This window comes from Calidris pugnax, unplaced genomic scaffold (assembly GCF_001431845.1).
Source record: "Calidris pugnax isolate Ruff unplaced genomic scaffold, ASM143184v1 scaffold39, whole genome shotgun sequence".
NCBI lineage: Eukaryota > Metazoa > Chordata > Aves > Charadriiformes > Scolopacidae > Calidris > Calidris pugnax.
In genome coordinates, this window is record NW_015090828.1 from 448252 (window position 1) to 470602 (window position 22351).

A 22351-nucleotide genomic window follows, 5' to 3' on the forward strand; every position below is an offset into this window, starting at 1 on the left:
AAGGCACTTACTTGTTCCATCCCTTTACCCTTAGCTTTCCACCACAAGATGAATGGCAATTACTGTCAAAAATATTTCCATGCATAAAAATCCTGTGAACATGTAAGACTGTAATTTGAATATCTGGAAACTTGCAGAGATACTACTCTAATAACTGTCAATGTTGGTCAAGAAGCTCTTGTATCTTATTCCTTTTCTTTGGCGAGAAAACCTTTAAAATATCTTGTGAAAATTTACCAATTTCTTCTCTATTCATAATATTTTAACATGAAAAATTATGTTGCTTGCCCATTAATTTAAGAGCAAGGTGTTTCTGAATCTCATTTTCAATTACTGAGGTTTTCCATATGAGGATTTTCATAAATTGCCTTGATATGTAAATAGCAGAGCAAAGCTGCCTTATACTTTTTACTAATCCTGCAATTACATTCCGTAGAGCCTTTTTACTTTCGTTAATATGAAACTAAACCCTCCTCTCACCTACTCCTTTACATAACCAATGCACTAAGAATTATGGACATGGCAGCTAAATCCAGCTTTTAAATCCCAAGCATAGTAGCTATGTGCTGTTGCTGCTCACTGTTTCTTTCTAATAAGCTGTAAGAAGTGCAATATCTTACTACTTAATTTGAAAATGGTTTCTCAAGGGATTGCACAGCTTATGTGCATCAGGTCCCTACCAATCCACTTAAAGCTTAAATTCACCAGACTGAGAAACTCAGTGTGGGATTGGATCTTATTTGCTGCAGCAGAAACATTCATTTTCCTGCAAAGTACCAGGATAGAGTTTCTGATCTAGCACAAGTTATACTGAAAACACTCCTGAACCACATTTTCTGGAAGCTGTAAATCCTATGTGTCTGAAATAAGAGCTCTCACTTTCTAATTGCTTTTATTTGTAACATACAAAAATCTGCTATTTTTTGATCTTACAGAAAATATTATTTTTTTTCTGTTTTGTAGGCTAACAGAAGGTATATTTTGTTGCAATTCAAATGGCTCATTACTGTTGAAATTTCAGTGTTGTTACTGCTCTTTCTTTTTTTTAATTCATTAACCTGGAAAGAAAGTGACTGAGAAAGGTATTTTGACTCAAAGATTTCTAACTCAGACTCGGATATCAGAAACTTGGTTATTCATATTCTGGGGAGCACGACCTGGGTTTGGTATGGACTGACCCCAAAAGGCAAATTCAAACATGCCTGGAAAGCTGAACTTTTGATTCTGTGTTTCAAGCCTCTCAGTGTACTGCATCACTTTAAACTTGCCTGCGCAATACTGAAACAATCACGCTTGGTGAATATTCATTCAAATTGATGTTTCTGTCTTTTCTGGTATTTCACTCAAGGGGAAAAAGATGCCCGTACCACGATAACATGAAATGCCAACTTGGGTTTCCATTTCTCCAAAACAGCATTGTATAAAGCTAACAGCACATAATCTTCCTTCTGTGTGTTATCAATGCATTACGTATGATCTAAGTATGACATAAGACACAGAACAACCAGTGAATTTATAAACTGCACCACAATTTTAAACGTGCTTTCTCTGTAACATAGTATTAAATTAGTCTAAATCATGCATGGGTAGCTGTCTCTTGATGGCTGAACAGAGTAGCAATACCTAGCACAACACTTGGATGCTCTCACTGTAGTTTGCTCAGAGGTGTATACACCTCCTAAAACACAAGCAGTAGACGTGAACAGATAGTATAGAGCACAGCAAAGTGCAAAACTCACCGGGGTCTCAAGGAACATGTCTTCTGGCAGCTGGGGCACCCTGAGCACCGGAGTCTGTCCCTGCTTTGTGCTGTCACGGAAGCAAAGAGCTGCTTCACCACTCTTTCACGTCTATGTTCAGGCAAAGTGTGCTGGGGACTGCGGTGAGCCCTGCGCTTTCCATTACAGTTATACGGCAGAAAAACTGAAAGTGCTACAGAGGGTAGGGCACGAGAGGAAATTCTGAGTTTCAGCCTTCCACTACGTAGGTGTCATGTGCTGGGCTGCCGGGTACTGGCTGGGAACTTCCAATCCTGCCACGGTTCCCCTTAAGCCCTAGCGAAACCAAAGCTGTTTTGCTGTTTTCTCTACGTATAGAGTTATAGGAATTGACATGCCACTTAGACCAGTGTACAGATGTTGTGAAGGAAAGGAAGTATGGTTTGGGCAGGTATTTGTAACTGTCTGCTTTCTTATGTCATTGCTGCTAAAATTTCCCCAAAATGGTGGGTTTGGTTTAGCATGATTTTAGAGCAGCATCTCTCAAATGTCTTGATTTGATTATCTTTTTCAGGAAAATATAAAATTCCTGCATAGGTATTTGGAGGTTATTTAAAATGTTTTCTGTGGAAGTCTGACAGTTGGGAACCAACACTCTGGAATTAAACTTGTTGATAATGTATTTATTTAAAAAAAAAAAATAGTTTTTGTGGCATCATTCTTTGTAATTTAGTTTTGCACAGTAACATCCACAGTATACCAAACATTCTTCAGATGCTCAGTTAAATCATATAGAAAAAGTAGTAGATGCCTCCTGGTTGGAAACCTGAGTCAGTTTCCTTAGTTGTATTATATCCTTGATACGTAAAATAATGAGAAAGAAGTAATTCTGTCATTTATGTCTACAGTCTGACATCTTCCAAGCAGTGGCAAATCAGGAAACAGCAAAATGGATTTTCTGTGTAGGTAATGAAGACAGTGTGTCAGCGGTGTGTTTGTTTGGTTTTCTACGGGGTTTTGTATAAAGGTATAGAAATTTAAATAAGGATGTAGAAATAAGGGGATTTGGGAAACTGAATAATTGGCAAAGGAAATGAGGAAGAAAGCATAGAGGTGATTGCAGAAGGTGGCATACCTTTTGGAAACGGAGCTTGCATTTCCGTGGAGGAATAGTTTAGAAAAGGAAGACAGCAATGTGGTTGTATACCAATAGCATACATTTGGAAGAAGTTATTGGAATATATTTAATTTAATCTTGTATGGGGCATGGTATCTGAGATGAATGATAATAATGGGTAAGAAAGATTTGACTTTCACAAGTGACGTGTGTGTCTAGATGAGATCTGAGACGTGGATGTTGGAGAAGTGGATGACTGAGCTGCAAGTAATGATCATAGATTTGTCTGGTGTGGTGGAAGGAAATGATGGATGGGGGAAGGAGGGTAAGAGGGTTTTGAAAGCACATATCAACAATATTGAATTTTGCAATGAACCTTTGCTACTGTTCAGTGTCATTTGCCTGCATTTCCCAGTGCACAATTTGGCTTCGAAAAGATTCTTTCTGCACCTGCCTCTGTCTGAACTAATTCTTATTCAAGTCTAAGTCTACCCAGTGTGGTTTCTGAACAATATAAATCTCTAACTATAAATTATCCTACACCACTGCTTTCACATAAAAAAAGAAACTTTTATGTAAGAATCATAAAAAGTAAAATAATACTTACTTTGCATTTCTTTACAGCAGCATTGCACAGTGGTTCTGCCATCCAGCCTTTCCCAGTGGGTGGACTTCCAGCTATTTCACTCTATGATTTTTGTCATGTGTCTTGCCTCCTTCCCCTTAAAACAAGGGGTGCAATGGATTACTATTCAGAACACAATGTTATTTTCCACTGAAAATGTGTTTTTGTATTAGAATAAAATTTGACATGCATAGTTTTAGAGAGGGGAGGGTCATAAAGAGGAAATAGCACAAATTATGGTATTACAAAAAAAGGCAGAATTTTAAATATTAGGTGCCAAGAGAAGGGCAATAGGAAAGGGGTTGGGAGGGTTAATCCACCCCCAGCCCCAATGACAGCAGTTTTGTAATAGTCATTAATAAGCAATATCTACTAAAATATCAATAATATTTACATTGCTAAATTGGTGAGTTATTAAACTGCATTCTGAAAACTGTTCAACAAAAGCTTTGGAATTTAGAATTTTATTCCTTAATGTAGCTATGGTGATAGAAGAATAATAAATCTTTTCTTCCTGAGAAGTACTATGGCAGCATAAAAGAAAGTGACAGCGCAATCATGTCTCATCAGAATGATGGATAAATCATTAACTATATATATATTTAATATCTACTAAACTGTCTTAACTGTGACATAAAGATAAAGGATATAGATAAACTGGCAACAATTCTATTGGTGCCTAGGATAAAATGGACTGAAGAGAATCCAACTTTGAACTGTTTCAAGACACACTGTAGTTGGGGTACACACAGAGGTAATACACCACAGACCGACTTCAAAACAGACTTGTAGGTTTTTAGTAGGACTTGAGGTTTTTTTGAATATTTTTTCTCTACAGAAAATTCACTGTTGCTGTGTTACTAAGCTGAATTTTATGTTGTGATTAGTACCACTGAGTTGGGTGCAGGTGTTTGTCGTTTCAATTTTTTTTATTTTTCTTCTAAATATGAAATTAAAATAGACTTGTGAGCATGCAGGCTGGCACCAGCCATGAGGGTCTATTACAGCTGAAGCTCTTTTCCTTCAGTGATGGCACTAACCTGAGTTGTTCATCTCTGAGCAGGTATTTCTTTAGCATGGAGGCCTCTACCTTTTTTGAATTTGAATCACTCACTGGAATTAAGTACTGGGGGAGTTTGACAGACAAATGGAATATGCACACAAAACTCATTTCCCTGGAAAATTGGACTAAAAAATAACACTTGTTTGCACAAAAAAAAATATGTATGGGAATAAATGTATAAATGTTTTATAATATTTTACACCAAGTAGGTTAACATGAGAGCTATAATGACTTCATGGCCATAATGAATTAAGGACTAAATCTTCATATGCTTCTACCTTCAAGTCTGAGTTTTCCAAAGTGATTCAGTGTTATCAATGAATTTTGTTTTCAGTTAGTGCTTGATCAAGGTCTTAGTTTAAACCAACTTCTAAAAATCTTGTAGGGCTCATGTGGTCTCAAATAACCTATGGGTTATTTTAAATCAAAGTAACTGTTTTCAAAGCAAAACCTGATTTCTTTGATTTTCATTATAAAAAGAAAAGGAAATATAGGAAGTAAGCAAGAAACATGAAAAATGCAATTTTGAGTTGGATGTACGTAGTTCTGTTACTTTCATATGGTACAAGGTTTTTCCGTGTTGATATTATTAATGAAGAAATGCTGCTTCACTTCCATGTTAACAGCTGCAGATTTTGCCTGGAACTGAAGTGAAAATGTTTTGTTTGTGGTTTTTTGTTTCTTTTTTAAAAATCAATAAATATGTCAGTGATTGATCAGAGCCTCTCCAGTGACTTTGAGGATGAAGATGACTTCCGTATAAATAATTCAGAGACCTTCTGGCAGGCCTTCCAAGCTCTGCTGTAGATGCCATCAGAACCTAATGCAGTAGGAGCACACAATTGTATTTAGATTGTGTTATTAGTAAACACGGTTACCAGGAAGCAAGCTTCCTTATAAAGATCTCTTTTTTTTTTTTTTTTTTTTTTTCAGTAAAGTCTAAAGTGCTCTAATACCAAAGTACTGACTTCCTGTTGTAGGGTATCTCCTTTTGCTTTTCCTGTCTACTTGTGGGGATGACAAATCATTCTGGAACAGGACATAGTGCATCATGCCTGAGAATCAGAGAAAGCCTCTTAATGCCATAGTGTAAATGTGATCCACGTGCAGTTACCAGGCAGTCTGTCTTGACCTTCAGCATTAGCAAGATGTGACCTTTTGTAGTTGCTGCATTATGAATTAGGCATATGCATGGGTGCAATCAACACTTACTCTCTCACTTCTTATTCTGCTTCTTGCAACCACACATCACACTTGAAAAGACTGAATGGGCCTGGCTTTGGGGGAAGGTAGATGTGCCCGCATAGGGTTAAACTCGGCTGTGACTTCAGAAAGCTGCAGGCAGGCAGCTTCCCTTTCTGTAAAGAGAGCAGCTTCCTGCCAGCCCTGATACTGCAATGCCACTGTGTATAAAGTGGAAACCCCCTTCCCCCTCAAAATGTTATGTAGTGGAACCTCCGGCAAGTGTAAAAACATAACGGTATGTGTATTTTTGGAGAAGTGAGAAACTACTGTGGGAGTAAAAAGTTCTCATGGGGTTTTTTTCACCATCCGCCCAGTTACTTGTGTACAGTGATTTGGAGGAAAAGACAAAAAAAGCTAATAAAAGTCCCAAAGAAATCGCTGAATTTTGGGGGATATTTTTGAAGAACTTCATATTAGAGAATATATTCTTGGTATTAGAGAATACAGCAGTAATGTCTCTTCTGCTGCATCTTCCTTGTGGAGATGTTATGATTATATTAAATTAATACTCCAAATAGAGTTTTTAAATGTATAAGTGCTCTTTATTGTTGAACACAAACAGTTGTGACTTTTCCATATATGAAAGAACCATATATGGTGCAGGCTTAAATTAGAAGCACTGTACTTCCCAAGAAAGCTGTAAGAGAGCTGGTGAACAAGAGATATGTCTTATGTGGGTAGAATGTGATTAATATTTCTAATTGTGAACACAGGCATGGCATTTTTTTTGTCAATGAAAGAGTCACTGGCTTTGGAAGGAGACATGTTTTTCCCCTCCATTTTTGATATGTGAAGATTGGTTCCAAGTGTTTGGCAACAGGGTCCTTTTCTGAATGTTACTACTGCAGTTTAATTTTGATGCCGTATTATCTCTAAGCAATGCCAAGGCTGCTGCAACATATGAATATGGATGTAATTTTATTTTTTTTGTACCTGCATAGCACCTATATTTTGCACTTCATTATGATGCTAAAAGTTATCTTGGTGTTTCCTCTTGCTTGGTGTTGGTTTGTTATCATTCATCAGTGCCATTGATTCTGCTGCTAGCAAAATGGATCTTTAGGAGGGTGCGAAATCCACACAGTTGAACAGTTTTTTTATTTCCAACTATTTGCGGATTATGATCTTGTTGAGGATTGGGTTTTTTGATGTTGAAACTTTTATTTTGAATGTAAAATAAGAATAGTTAAAAGAAAAGTGAAAGAGAATGGTAATGATTTTTTAATATGCAGGAATTTTTACGTTTTTTTATTTTAAATCATTTATTGAGTAGTGAAGGTTTTGAGGAAATAGTTCTCTGAACTATTCCTCATATATTGTGAATAAAACTATGTTCCGTTTCTGTTCTATTTAAATTAGAAAAGAGGAAGCACTCTAAAAGAAGACCAGAATATCTTTATGTGGTGTCTGATTTGTGGCTTTCTGAAGATTGTCTCTGGTTGCCTAATACAACTTGTTTAAGAGAGTGTTGGTGAAAGAGAGAAACTGTGTGCTTGAAACCAGCTTCTGTATTTGAAAGAAAGTCTCGTCTAATTTATCATAATCATAACAACAGGATGAAAACTAGGTTTGATTATGTTTGTCAGTTAAACTCTGAAAATATAATAAACCTGGAAATATAGCAGGAAAAGATAGATTATGACTGATACTATCTTAGGTTTTTCCCTTAAAATTGAGATAAATTCCTTTTAGCTATCCCTTGGTACACAGTTCATAGGTTATGGCTAGCCAAGGAAGTGAAAATTCCTTCGAAGCATCTAAGCACACATCTTCACTGTGCAGTGGGGAGTCATGTGGATACCCCAGGCTTTTTTTGTTTAAAACGATTTCTATTTGCAAGTCAGAAGGGGAACTTCTGGCTGTAGAATTGCTGTACGCTTTTCAGGAAATAGGCTATTTACTGGGGATTTCCTTGGTGAAGCGGATTGCTTGGCATAGGCTCAATGTTTGCAAGTTTTAAGCCAAATTTTCACTGGCCCATGTTCCATTCCTGGACCCTATCTTCATTTTTTATCATTTTTCTTAGCACAAATATTTATACTCAGATCACACTGGAACATTAATTTACTGTAAAAACAAATGTCATCACTGGTGAATCACTTTATATTTGCATTAATGCTGAATCATCCTTTGTCTCTTACTAAACACACTCTGGTTGAAAAGTTGTGTTAAAATGTAGAGGTTTAGGTTGTGGGGTTTTTTGTGTCTTATTTGGGGGGCTATGTTTTATTTATTATGTTCAGTTGGTTCTCTATAGCTTGACTGTTCAATGACAGCAATCAGTGTATGAGCTGACGTTTTCAGCTGTTATCTGTTGCCATAGTCTTGTGTTTTCTGTTGTTCCCCAGTGTCTGTCCCAGAATAGAATGAGGATCCTCTGAAGAGGATGGACCCTCAGGTGGTCACCCCATGTGACCAAAGCGGAAGCTGTAGAAAAAGCAACTATCCTTAATTCTGAAAGGAAAAACCCAGCAGCTAAAGTGAAAAAAAAAAAAAAAATCCAGCTTGGAAAGCACCGAACAATTTCTCACATAAATCTTCAGCACTTTTCTTGTTTACAGGCAGCTCCAAACTCTTTGTTCTTAAGATGGTTTGTACGGTCACAATATGAGAATTAATATAAAAAGTATTTGAAAGTGATAATGTGGAAGAAGGTGAACAGGTTTGAAAAGCTGGCTATATTCCAAGAAAAAAGGCAATGTGAAAGAGGATGCCAGGATACTTGGGGAAAGAAGAGGGGCTGATGTTGCAGCCAGGATGCATTTCATTGGATTGAAGTGAAAAGGAAGTGAAGAAATACTTGGACTTTGCACACATTATATAGCCATGAAAAGCCAGACATACATTAGGAGTTTGAAATTCTTTGCTAATAAAATATTGCTATTATGGTAATGCAGGCTTACAAAATAAGCGTGGACACTTCAGGATCTGGGCTGAGGGCCAGCAGACAGTGAACTCTGCTTCTGGCGTGAATCACAATGCTGTTGTTTTTCTTGGTGACATGTTGTTTTCCTGGTAGATGTAAAAGGCTGCTCTATGTGAGGTTGACTTGAATGAATAAATAAAGCTTGCTGTGACAAATGTGACCAAAAAGAAAAAAAGGAGAAAAAAAAAAAAAAAGGACATTTCTGGGCAAAAAAATGAAACCACTCTGGCATTTAGCGACGTTTACTGAAAATGATGGGGGGGTTTATTGTGCCAAACCCCAAATATTGAAAAAAAAAAAAAAAAGCGGCAACTTGGTCACTGTTCCAAACCACTCTAGAGGATGTGCCAGGAAAGCCTCAGCTGGTGGATTCTTATCTTATGGCTGTGTGATATGTACAGGAGAAAGAGCACGATTCTCATATGTCAGGATAACGTGGTAAAAGAAAATGTAAAGCACTTAGCCTCAAATAGTAAAGGATTCATTTTGTTGGTCATATCCTTCCTTTTTTGAACATTGGCTTGAGCATATTTTGCATGCATGTGTTTTGGCATTCCTTTGTCACGTAATTCTGGTAGAAGCATCCCCTGCTTTTTATAGTTTCTGTTTCTGGATGGAGTTTCCTTCCCTAAAGCTCAGACTGCGTCTCCTTCTTTGGATTGTTTTAATATCTCACGCTGTAATATGGTGATTTTATCTATTTATGTATTTATTTCAAACAATGAGCGTTAGGCTGTGCTTTAACTCTTTGGGAGCGAAAAATCATGCAGAGTGAAAAAACAGAGAGAATTAGAAACTGTGTCCCACTGCATTTTACCCCTCATTTGGCTGGATAAAAGTATGGGCAAAGCATTGGAAACTGATGCTGTGCTGAGTCATGAGAACTGCATCACACAGTGCAGCATCATTGATAACGTGTAGCTGATTCAGGTTATTGAGAAGTTACAGATTCTTACTTATTGGACAATGTCCTCTGTTGGAATCAACATTATGCCTTTAAGTTATTTTAATGAAAGCTTTTTTTCTATATATACTTTGAAAGTATAACGGAAACTGTCACAGGTGGCTATGAACAGCTCAGGGATTTTATAGAGAAATTCTAATAAATCTTTTAGAAAAGTTATCGTCAAAAAAAACCCAACAAAAACCAGTTGTCTGTCTTTCAAGCAACTCTGCATCTCTTTACCCTCCTTTTCTCCTAACCGGTGGGTGACAGGGTAGTGTATGATTTGATGCTGATGGGCCTTTAGACTTCCTCACAACAGAAATGTCTCATTCTAGTTTGCAGTTTGAAAAACTGTCAGCGTATATCTCTGTTTCCTGGAAAAACTTCTCATTAGCACTACACACTTGCTGTGATAAGGAAAACATGACCAAGAAAGACACTCTTGATAATTACAGAAATGAGTTATTCATCACAGCAAAGAGGCGCAGGGGAAAAAAATCACTAGTGGGTGCTGAAAATTTTTGTTAAGACCTGTACTTCTAAGCCCCTCCTCTGTTGTAGCAATTACTTTGTGCATCAGTCACCAGCACCTGTTAGCAGTTCTTTGCACTTAGGTTTTCCCACTGTGCAAGGTAATCACTTCTCGGGTTTTGGTTTGGTTTTGGTTGGTTTTGGTTTTGCTTTGCTGCTTTTTTCTTTTTTGGATGTACTTTCCCTGCCACTGATGACGCGGGGGGTGTAAGTCAGGTGCAGTGAGCACTTGGGTACCAGAAGTGGTTTTCCCAAGAACAGCAACACAAGAAAAAGGCTCCTCAGGTTTTCCCCGGCCAGGTGCTGGTGTGCCCACTGCAGCCCTGCACCTCCATACAGATATCTCCTCCTGTCCAGGCATCCTGCAGTTTGATACTTTGCTCAAGAGAATCAGCCTCACTCTGGCAGTAAGGAGGTGAAGTTCGGAGGCGAACAGGCACCCTGCTAGCTGTCACTCAGCTTGTTTAGCAGAGCATAATGTCTGCTTTTTGTCATACATTCATCTATGCCTCAAGAGGAAGACAGGTCTAAGTGGGACATGAGCAAATACAAGCTGAGCTGATCAGGAATAAAGGTGAGAAATGCAATTTCTGTCCTGCCTGATTACTTTAAGCATTTATTTTCATAAATCTGTGTGTTGATTTATGCTTGGTATTTTAGCATGAGGTTTATGACAATGGTATATAGGTTCTGCTCACGCTGCTTTTAATGCCAGGGTTGGTATTTAGCAGAAATTTAACCTGATCAGCTAACTCTGGTGGCCACAATGAGCTGTCCTCCAAAAATGCGTCACCCAACTGACTTATTAACGCATGAACTGACATACCACGTATATAACGTAGCACTGGACACTGCTGTGGTCCCTGGAAAGTATCTAGAGCTAAAGTATATCTTAATGCAAATTTTCATAAGAGTAAACTTCAAAGCCACCATTAGAAATGAAATTTCATTTTAATTTTCAGGTACAAGAAGGTGACAATGAGATTCTCAGCTGAATTACATTAAAATCATTAAATCAGCTGAAAATGAGGCTCAGGGCCATACAAGGTGATATGTGTAAATAGATGAAGCCAGAGCCGTGTCCCGTGCTCTTGCCTGACACAAACCTGCTGACTGATTCTCACTTGGGCACTGGGAATATGACTTCATGGAAGGGCACAGAGAAATTTGCTGTCTGTCAGCAGTAATTGGTAATTGGCTTGGTAATTCACAGAAAGTCCAGCCCGAGAGCTGTAGAAGCATTTTGATCTAGTGCTGTGCCCACAGTGGTAAATCCCACCCAGTGACAGATAAGCATCCTGTTCTAACACTTCTGCTCTGCAGATTCCAGATGGCAACTCTCTTATCCCCAACTGGCTACCACACATTTGTGCCCATTCTGCCCTGCTCATACAGACACATCCTACTTTTGTCCCACAGACACATCCTACTTTTGTCCCACCTCTCTTGTCATATAATTGGGGATTAGACCAATCCTTCCTGTACATTCACATTTTTTCTTCTGTGCCAAAACAAAGGCTTTGTGTACACCTTTTTGTTGCTGAAATCAGTATAAACCATTTATGAGACATCTTTTGTCTAAGGAGTCTAAGGTATGCTACAAACAACTACCAATTAATCTTTACTGTGGGGAGCTGGATTTTATTAGATTATTTTTAAGCAGCTAGGTTTGCTGGCTACAGGATGTTGAATTAGTTACTTAAAATACGGTGCAAAGACTCAGGAGTGCTCTTGTAGTTACTGTATTCTTTGCCTCTCAATAACAATAATTTAGTACTCCTCCTTCACAGTCTGAGAAGGATTCAAAAAACATAAGGAGTACCACTAACTTTAATTTTCAAAGAAGACAATTGGTTCTCCGCTTAGTGATTTTTGTTGTCCTTAATTAAAGGGAGAACCAGGTAAACAATCCAGCTGCCAGGAAATCCAGTCCTGTGACCCATTCAGCTCACTTATTGGTATAAAACCAACAAAGAAACCCATAGCAATGTCTCTCTGACCTTTCATCACTCCTTTGTAGGTACATGTGGGAGGACTCTCTTTCATGCAGATTTCCAGCAGAGATAATGTATAGTTTGTACAAGTGAAGTAATTTCAAATGCCTCTTAGCTTTCACTGAACTGAAAAGAGATTTCATAAAAAACCAAGTTTTGTAAAGCTTATTCATAATTAATCATAGCCCTATGCAAGTGAGTTGTAATTTCTTATAGATAGTTAACGTAGGCATATGATCTCCTGTGGAAAGCCTGATTAGTCTGCATTTAACAAGCCTAATGGAATTTCATCCACTAAGGTCAGTGCCAAAGTGCCAAAATATTTTAATTTTTTTTTTCTGAATCTTCTTAAGTCCTTCCTTGCCATAATTATGTGATACTAAATACATTTTAGTTGATGTGGAAAACAAGCATTGTTATTCTTTGTATTTTTTCTGTGGCTGAAAAAGGAGTTTTTCCCCAATTACTGGATGTTAAATCTGAATTAAGACTAGAATTCTTTCCTCATATTTTTTTTTTTTTTTTCATTTCTCTGATTACTGTAGCATGTAGGGACACTAGGATTGATAGCTCTCTTCATATGAAGTGTAGATTTGATATTTTTCCAGTGTTATCTTTCCATGGCATATGCTTCTCTTGAGAAGAATATTACACAGTTTAATTTTAGATTAGGTACAGATTAAGTAGGTTTTTCATTTTTTACTTTTGAATTATATGGTTTACCTCCTCAAGTTTCTGTTGTGTAAACCTTTCTGCTTTTACATCTATTTTATACAGTGAAGACTTTCAGTGATGGGGTTTTGTTTGCCTAGTTGGAAATATTTCAAGAATAGGATTGTAGAAACGGGATAGGATTGCCTCCCACTTTGGTAATGTCCCCAAGTTTCTCGTGTAATTTATATAATTGCTGATGGTGTTAATGAAATACTAAATAGACTGGGGAGGATACAGTGTAGACCCCATATAATCCTTGGAGACAAGCTTGCTGAAACAGTAGCAAGCCACGGATAACTATGGCTGCATGATGATTTTCCAGCTGATTGTGGGTCCTGCTTATGCTGATTCACTGTGGAGGAAACGTTCTTTGGCTTCATTTGATACAGACCAAATAGATCAAGCATAGTTAAGATACGTCACTCCTGCTGCTGTATCCTGGTTGCTAGGCCAGTTATCCTGTCAAAAATGGAAGTTAGACTGATTTGACGCGATCTGTCCCTGACAAGTTCATGTTGTCTATTTCTCAGTGTTTTATTGTGCTCTAGGAGGTTGCAAATTGATTGTTTTTCTTCCTGAGACTTCCTGAGCGTTACAGTTAGTGTCCTTGTATGTAATACAGCAAGTCCCTCCTGCTTCCACCTTCTAAAATGCTACATCTATCTCTCTCTGGTAATCTAGCATCTCCCCTTCTATGCTCTTTGCTGGTTACAAAACAGAACGTTATGGAATTGGCACAAATGGAATATTGGAAGACTAATTGCATATCTATTCTCATGAGCTTCTCATCTGAATACTGCAGCTATTAGAGGATTAATTAGCTTTAACAAACATCAAATGTTTACAGCGAACTGATTTTTCAGCTTTACATCATGCACAATACTATTATCCTAAATTTGGTGCGTTTTTTGTTTTTTTTTTTCCTCACAAACTTCAACAACAACAAATCCTTGTTACAATACAGTTAGTTTCCAGGATAACCTTTGCTGGTTTTGCACCAACATACTAGCTGCCGTGCTAAGCTGCCTCCTTCCAGCCCTGTTCCAAATATACACTTCAGCCTGTTCAACAGCTCTTAAAAGAAGCATGTCTGCAATCCATCTTCACAGCTGTTGCTCAAATATGCCCGAGTCCAAATGGTTAACAATAAAAACTGATGCTGATCTATCTGCATTTCTCGAACATAAAGATGCACAAAAAATAGAAAAAAACAGGGGTGTATCTGAAATGTCAGAATCTAGGGGTTTATTCCATGTTTGCATTATCTGTGCAAAGCCTACATTGCTGTATTCTACATGCTTTCTCAGATCCTTATTTAAAAAGAATATGTGTAACCATTTCAATTTTTTGTTGTTGTTTCATTTAAGTCAAAGAGTTTATTCCCAAGCTTAGCCTTAAGCATACTTGCAATCAGTTGCAGGAATGTGCTTCCAGGAAATCTGCTGCATTTCTTTGAGTGTTACCACAAATTCAATGCTACAAAAATGATGGCATTTGAAAGAGCCAAAACCCCTTGAGTCTTTTTGCACCGGTTCATGGTATCCTGTTTCATTAACTGGTAGGTCCTCTTGTTGCTTCATGTAACTCTCACCTGCACTCTTTAATCCTCAAAAATACCAATATTTATTTTAGGACTACAGATTGTGATAAATGACCCTCTGACTGCATTACTTCTAGTAAAAACATTAAGCTAAGATGTTCTCTGGGTGCAAGCTGCTTGGGTTACATTTGTAGAAAGAATTCATCTGTGTCATTTAATGTCAACTTTATTTTAGAATTGAATTTGTAGACAGTTGCTGTCAGCCTTCTTCCTAACACCTTACAAGCCTGCTGTGAAAAAGCCTATCCTGAATAAAGACAAGTATAATTCATCATTTAGAACTTGTATTTTTAAGGAGTCTGTCAGCCAAGGAGACAATCTTGTTTTCAGAGCTAAATAACAAAGCACAACAATGAAGCATCTGAGTCAGAAATATTAGTGAGTTACTCTGAGCTTTTCTCTCTTGGGTTTGGAGTTGGCTTTCCTGGATTTGATCTCCTTTTGAAGTTGGTGGGTGGATTTCTGTTGATATCAAGGGAAACTTGCTCGGATCTCTTACGAACAGATCTTGTTAAAAGTCACAAAAGTAGTAAGATTGTTGTAGGCTAAAGATCACCTAAATGCCATCAGTCTACTATAAGTGGGGCTGCTAGTGTGTTTTAATCACAGACAATCTCTATTCTGATCATGAGCATTTTTCTATGCCAGGATAATGACCAGAACCATTAATAACATGTGTGATTACTTGTGTGTGGAGATTTTATAACATAATTCCAATTTCTAGGGAGCAAAGCATCGCAATTAAGGAAACTTGCTAGGGTACTAATTTATTTTTCAGTCTTAACAGAAAAATACCGATTATTAATCAGATTGCTCTGAAAAGAATGATGAGCATGCTAGTAAACAAAAATACCACTGTGTGTTATTCCCCAATACATCTATGGGTAGGTCTTTCACGAAATGTTCAAGGTGGGGCCGCCTGTAGAAGCAGAACTTGCAGAGCTATTACTTCATGTATATTGTGTGTAAATAGAGGAATTCTGCACTTGGTGTTAAAGATAAGCTTTTGTCTTTTAAAGTGTAAATTCTTTTTCCCTGACCTTCTGGAGAATTGCTTTAATTCACACCCAATCAATTCTGAATGTATCTTTCCCTATGTTTAGACCTAGATTTATTTCTTTGTATGATAAAGTTTTTTATAACTATATAGTTAAATTTTTTTTTTTTTTTTAAATTAAAAAAAAAAAAAAAATTTAACTATATAGTTAAATTTTTTTTTTTTTTTTAAATTAAAAAAAAAAAAAAAATTTAACTATATAGTTAAATTTTTTTTTTTTTTTTAAATTAAAAAAAAAAAAAAAATTTAACTATATAGTTAAATTTTTTTTTTTTTTTTAACTTAGAAAAGAAGCAAAGTGTACAGCATTTTAGTTCTTCGCTCTTCCTTGATATATATTCTTGTGGTAGAATAATAATTGAAAATAATACTGCTATGATATCAAGTAGAGTCTCTATCCACATACCATTGGCTATTCTTGTCTTGATCCCAGTTTAACAATTTAAGCAGAGGCTGACCAGGCCATTGAATAGGGATGATGCACTATTGTGTGTGATGGGTTGGCGTCAGGGTCTAGCTGGTTTTGTTAAAATTCTATGTATGCATATTGATTTGTGTGTGTGTGTAAACACACATATAATTGCATTATTTAAAAGACTGCATAGTATTTGCCATAATCTCATTTTGGATTAACTAATTGTATGTGAGTAGTGTTCTACGTGTGAAATGCTGATGGTGGTGACAATATAGGTGGAGAAAATGGCGTGATGCAATAGCTACTGAAAAGTAGTTTGCATTCCCATCATCACTCAGAAGTATAACTTGAGATGGACATAATAACAATTGTACAAATATCTAGCGATAAATTAGTCACAGTTAGAGCACTTGAAATAAACATCAGGTTTTTGTTGTCTTCCTTTTTCCCTACAGAGTTTGGTTGTTGTAAGGGAGGACAGGCCACAGACCTATCTTCTGGTCACAGCTGGTCTGTGGAAAGAAGTGCAGCAGTGTTGCAGGCTAGAGAGTATGAAAAGGGGAGTATAAAAAGTCACAGAGCTGGGAAAGATAAGAAGTGCCTTTGAAGCTGATCTTATTTGCCTTCTGAGATTGTGGTGCTTTTAGCAGTCTCTGATTGTAAGATTTCTGTCATGTAGATATGAAGTTGAATATATGAAACCTTTTTCTCAACTACTTATAACAGCACAAAGGATCAATGAATTCTCCACATAATACAGAGGGGGGGAAAAAATCTGCATTCAGAATTGGAGCTGGGGTAGTTGAAAACAGGGCTAATCATATTTGCATTAAAGGAATGTTCCTTTTTTTATTATTATTATTCCTATCTGACCTGGTAAACTCTGCTTTCTGAACTGTGAGGTTTGTTTCTAGAATGGTTGCTGTTTGTCCTCAAGTATTGTTCGTTCTCTAGTCTTCCAAAGCAAAACTGATATTCTCTGCATTTAATATATGGATTACAAACTCAGTCAATTTGCTTTGTTAATCTCTGGATTTTAATAGTAAAGCTAAAAACCGCATACTTTTGTCTTAAAACATATTAAGGAAATGTGTTTTCTTTTCGGTGTGAAAGTATTTTGGTTCTTTAAAATGTATTGCTACAATATATGTTTTGTAATGAACATTGCTAAACGTGCCTTAAGTTGCTCTTGGTTGCTTAACTCAGAAATTAAATTAGTAAAAGCAGATTGTTTGGTATTTTTTTTTTTTTTTACAGTTCATATTCTGGCTAACACCAAAGAAGAAGCCTTCGCTCCTAGGTTGCCTTCACATCTGACAAGACTCCAGTTAGAGCTGCTTCTGAAAGTAAGTACAATTTCTGCTTCTTCTGGTCCCTGTGGGATATGCAGGGGAGAGGAAATCCCCAGAAGCAATTCCAGTCCTTATTGACATCTATTCAGCATTCACTGCCATCACTAAATGTCATGAGAAAATGATTTGCTTTTGGTAGTTTGATGAGCTTCCTACTGACTTGGCATGTTGAAATGACTTGGTGAAAAATGTGATCAGTGGTGGGAATTGATGCGAAAGGAAGGGCCAGACTGTGTGGCCAGCAGCAAGTGGGTGCAGTGACTGGACTGGAGGGGCCAGCAACCAGACAGGCTTGGGCTGCTGTGGAACTGCAGCCTCAGTGCCTGCCCCTGCTATTTGCCTCTCTGAAATTTGTTTTCCAAAGTGAACCAACACCTTTACTCCTCATCACTTAGATTCAGTGGCCTCTACATGTTTTGGCCAATTAGGCTCGATCAAAGTTGTGCTGGAGAGCTGTAAAAGGATTGAGAGCAGAAGTCTGTCTCTAAGCTGCAAGTGATATGCTTTGGCTTTCTTCCTGTTTTGCTCCCATTTACAAATTTCCAGAGGACTAGAAACAATGTCAGTTTTATTTTGTTTCTAGATGAGATTTTTTTGTCTTCAGCTAGCAAAGAAATATTCCACACGTTTTATTAGTGAATATGCTAGCACCAGAGCATCTCGCATAGAAATGCACTTTGAGAAAGTTAATACTGCAAGACTTGCCAAAGAAATTGGTATTCTTTAAAATTTGCCAGTTCATGTGTCTGATAACCAACCATCTTCAGGGATCTTTCCTCAGAGTTTCTTTTTTTGGCCATCATCCATCACTACTTGTGATAAAATAGTGGTGGGATTCAATGATGTATCCTAAATGCGTAATTTGCCTAAGCATTCAGTACTGCCTCTGTACATGTTCATCTGGATGTAACTCTTGGTGCAGTAAGACTGTAGTATGGGAACGTAGATAATGAATATTGGTATTTCCAGTTCTTTCCTAATGTTCCATTCAGTTTTTAATCCTCAACAATTTTCTCTAGCTGCTCTCACTTACACCCATGTAATTCACAGGTGTGTGTAATAATCCTAAGAGATTATTGATTTGCTTTTGCAGCTTCCTTTCTCACTTGTTAACTGTCACTGCAATGACAATTTACTTGAAAACATAGGAAAGTAAAGTATCTGACTTTACTGTTATTGATATCTCATTTTTGGATGCCTAGTAGGACTGGCTGCAGCATGAAGCATATTTTTCCTTCATGTTAGTCTAATGAATTAGACACTATTATTTAGCATATTAAATGAAGAAACTTAGAAATTTAGATTGGTTCAAATTCATACAGCTATTTCCAAATAAAAAAATTGTCTGGCATCCGTTTTGCACACAACCAAAAGGAAAGATGATATTGTTTCGCAGTGGGGTGGTTTTACATCCTGTGTTGGATAGCCTATGTCATCTGACATGTATTTCTACCAGCCTTTTCTCTCTGAGCAGAACTGGGTTGAGGAGTAATGGATCCAGTCTTCTGTGCATGGAAAGGTATCCCTGTTATAAAGAACAGAAGGAGAAGACCTTGGCTTATAGTCTTAGCAGAGGGGCCAAGGAGTAATTCTGCGTAGACTAGGATACACTTTCAAATTTTCAGATCAGCAGGAGGGCAGCATGTGTAAGGGAAAGTTGTCCTGAGGACACCTGTGCCATGTCTATCATGTAGATAAGCAGGCTGCTTTATTCAGCCATCAATATGTCATTTCCATACATATTAAAATTCACCTTGAAATATAACAAAGAGTTATTCTTATCAGCTCTGGAAAAGCCCACAGGTTAAAAAAAAAAAAGTGCAAGAACATATTTTGTGTTATGCTTTTATTAAGAGGTGTCACAGAACCATTTCTGATAATTTTATGTACTGCATTTAATGAAAACTTCTAGCTAATGCAAAGTAATCTCTGACAAAAATCCTTATGATAATTTTTGGTGCCATAGAGGCATTCCACAAGCTCATCAAAAGGATTTTGTACAGAGCTGATAAGAACTTAGTTTGTAAATGGTCTCTTACTGAAAACAACATTATACTTAGCTCTAATTCATTATGAATTTCCCATAAACAACAGTATCTGTGCTTTTAATATTCAGCTCTGCGAAGGGAGCCATAAAACTAGTTGCACAATGGTGGTGTGTGGATGGTTTAACCCCTTTTTCTTCTGGGGCTCCTAGTGCCAGCACAATTAGAAGATACTGCCAATTATTATAAATGATGTTTGCAATTTGAAGGAGCTGTGTTTTGCCAAGTTGTGTGAGCATGTACCGAAAACATAATGTGCTGGTTCAACCAAGCGCTGCTCAGTGTATAATTTTAGCCTGGTGAATCATTATATTGTGCTAAAAGCTTGCTACAACCTTATTGCTATAAAGCATTAACACAGTGTCTGTAGGCCTCCATCTCCATTAAGTCGAATTCCATTATAAATGCATCTCTAATGACATGTATTTTGATGTGAACTAGTAAATGATTTTTCCCCACCATGCATTTCACTTCTACATGTAGGGCACTCTATGGTAAATAAAGGTTATGTGAATTAGTGCGATGTGGGAGATACTTAAAAATCTATAACTGAATCTTCCCTGTTATTCCCAGCCCCAGTGCCTTGACTGGAAACCTTACAGATTAATTCATTGAACTCGGAACCATATGGCAGTGATAAAGAATAGCATATACCCTGCAAGTTGCGCACACAGCAGTAATTGGAAATGAGAGATAATGCTGAAGTCATAAATCTCAAAAGCATAAACATCAGCTAAACTACGTAAAATTACTGACTGTGTCTGTATTTCTGTTGTTTTCTCTCATATAATTTGTTCCTTTGAAAAGAAAACCCAAATGGAAAGGTGTAAAATATGTTAAGCCTATTACTGTTTGTTCAGGTAAACATGTAAAATCTGCATGAAAACAGATGTTCACAGAAACTTTCTGCAAAGCCTTCTATTTAACGGTAGGTGCTGCAGAGTAAAATAAGTACAGTGCTTGATACTTCAAGTGATAGAATATACAGGTGAGAGAACTGCCAGTGCTACATGCAGTTGTTATAATTTTTATTGTCAGTGTATTAGAAAACTATTCCAAATGCCCACAGGAAGCAGCATATTGGTAGTGAGCTGCTGAAAGTTGCACAGGGCTGCTCATAATGGGTGCTCTCAGGTAGAGCAAACAGTACCGTTATTCCTGCCATGCTTATTCCTCCCAGAGCTTCATCAAATCATTGTAAAAGTGTTTTTCTGCAAAAAATGGGATGCTATACATTCATTCATTGGAGCAGGGAAAGAAAGAACCTCCTTTCAGGAAGATATGAGACAGTGATAGATAATTTATGGTTACCACCCAGGGGTCCTGCATAGGAAATGAAGTAATGCACCATATCCATATTCACACTGTAGAGATATGTTAAAGTAGAGAAGGTGTAGCTAGTTTGTTTATAAACTGAAGTAAACAACATGGATTAGTAGCCAGGAGCAAGTGCTCTGCTCTTCCTGTTGCCCAAACCTTTAAAGATGTTAGACAGGAAGCCATCAAGGATCCCAGAAATACCAGCCAGCACTTATTTTGTTGAGGCGACAAAGTCATGGCTGTAGGCAATGCATTACTGTAATAATTATAATGGGGTTTGATTGTTATGGCTCTGAAATGCTGCACAGCATGAGGCAGTCCTTAAGAAATGTACCTGCTGGGAAACAACTTAAATGCAATCTATTTGGTATCTGCCTATATTTCTGTACTTGGAAATTACTCAGAATTTGGAAGAACCCTAAATTTTCCTGCAAGCCCAGATTATGTTAATAAACTAGCTCTCATTTGGTTTAAAATCTTTAGCTGATTGCTTTTGTTCAAGGCAAGAAGTAAAATTTAAGCCATACAAAAAGGGAAATATGTTAGCCATAGTTGTTTGACTGTCTTATTTCTGAAATACTTCAAATTCTGTTGATTAGTTAGTCATCAGAAGAAAAGAAACCAACATAAAACCACATTAAGGTTTCCATGTTACAGCAAATTTTGTTAGGACTTGAACCTCATTACTCTCTTCCTAATAATCTCAGATAAAGCTGTGATTTAGGACCTATAGTTTACTCTCAAAAATTATTTTTTTTTTCCTGTATCTAATAACAGAATAATAGAGAGGAAGGCTTCTTTCTCCTCAAGAGACTACCTAGTTAAGCACCCTACACTAAGGAAGACCGGGTTTGCCTGCAAATTTCTTGAGGGATGTTTTTTCTGAACTATTTGCAAATATCAAATAAACACTGTACTAGGAAATTTGTTTAACATTTTCATGTAAGTAGGGGGTGTTTTCTGTAAGGAGCCTCTTCTCTTTCCTCACTCCTCTTTCCCCTTTGTAATGTCCAGTGGGGGGTTCTGCAAAGCTTGCACTCTTTTGTCAGACCAAGACTGCATCAATACGTGCCCTGTTCAAGTGATTCAGTGAGAACAAGTCAACATTTTCACAATCTGTAACCTTAATGTTTCTTGCTGGAAATAGAGATATTTTCTTTGTGGCCTCCTTTTTCCTCCCCTTCCCAACCTGCAAGGTACATGTGGCCATTGAGAACAATTAATGCCGTCACCTTTATGGCAATTTTTCACTTATTGGAAAATGAAGGTTGGTGCTTTTTGAATTAAACAATCCAGCTGCATTTGCCAAGTAGTATTTTCATTTCTGCTTCTCTTTCCTGAGTGCTCTGTGTTATCTGCATCCTTTTGACTGTGAAGAACTCCAGGTTGAACCCAGTAATCCGTTTGAATGTATTGACAAGAAAGGCACGTTCCCTCCCCTATCTTGCATATAAAATTCCTGCTGTTACCTACCAGGACTGCTTTTATTTTTTTCTGCAGTGTTACATAGTTGACTTGACTGTGATTCATATCAGCACTCTGGCAGTTTGCAGCAGTGCTGCAGTGTAGGCTGACAAGTTATCCTCCTGCACATTAAAAAAAAACTATATTCTGTCCTTTAATCCAGTGGATTTACCTTGTACGCTCCACATCCCATGTTATCCTTTGGAAAACTTGGGCATT

The 22351-nt window shown here is 37.3% G+C and overlaps 1 protein-coding gene across 3 annotated transcripts in view; it reads right to left on the bottom strand.

Moving 5' to 3' along the window:
• The window catches only part of RASGEF1A (RasGEF domain family member 1A), a 174201-nt gene that overhangs the window by 51040 nt on the left and 100810 nt on the right, over nt 1-22351 (bottom strand). Inside the window, exon 2 of one of the 3 annotated variants that reach the window (XM_014940552.1) lies at nt 3443-3557. The exons of 1 other annotated variant lie outside the window; for it this stretch is intronic. In XM_014940552.1, coding sequence (XP_014796038.1) covers nt 3443-3484 — 42 coding nt within the window. In that variant the 5' untranslated portion in view covers nt 3485-3557. Of the gene's footprint in view, nt 1-1739; nt 1759-3442; nt 3558-22351 lie in introns of those variants that run through there. One more of the 3 variants, XM_014940553.1, reaches the window with a different exon arrangement.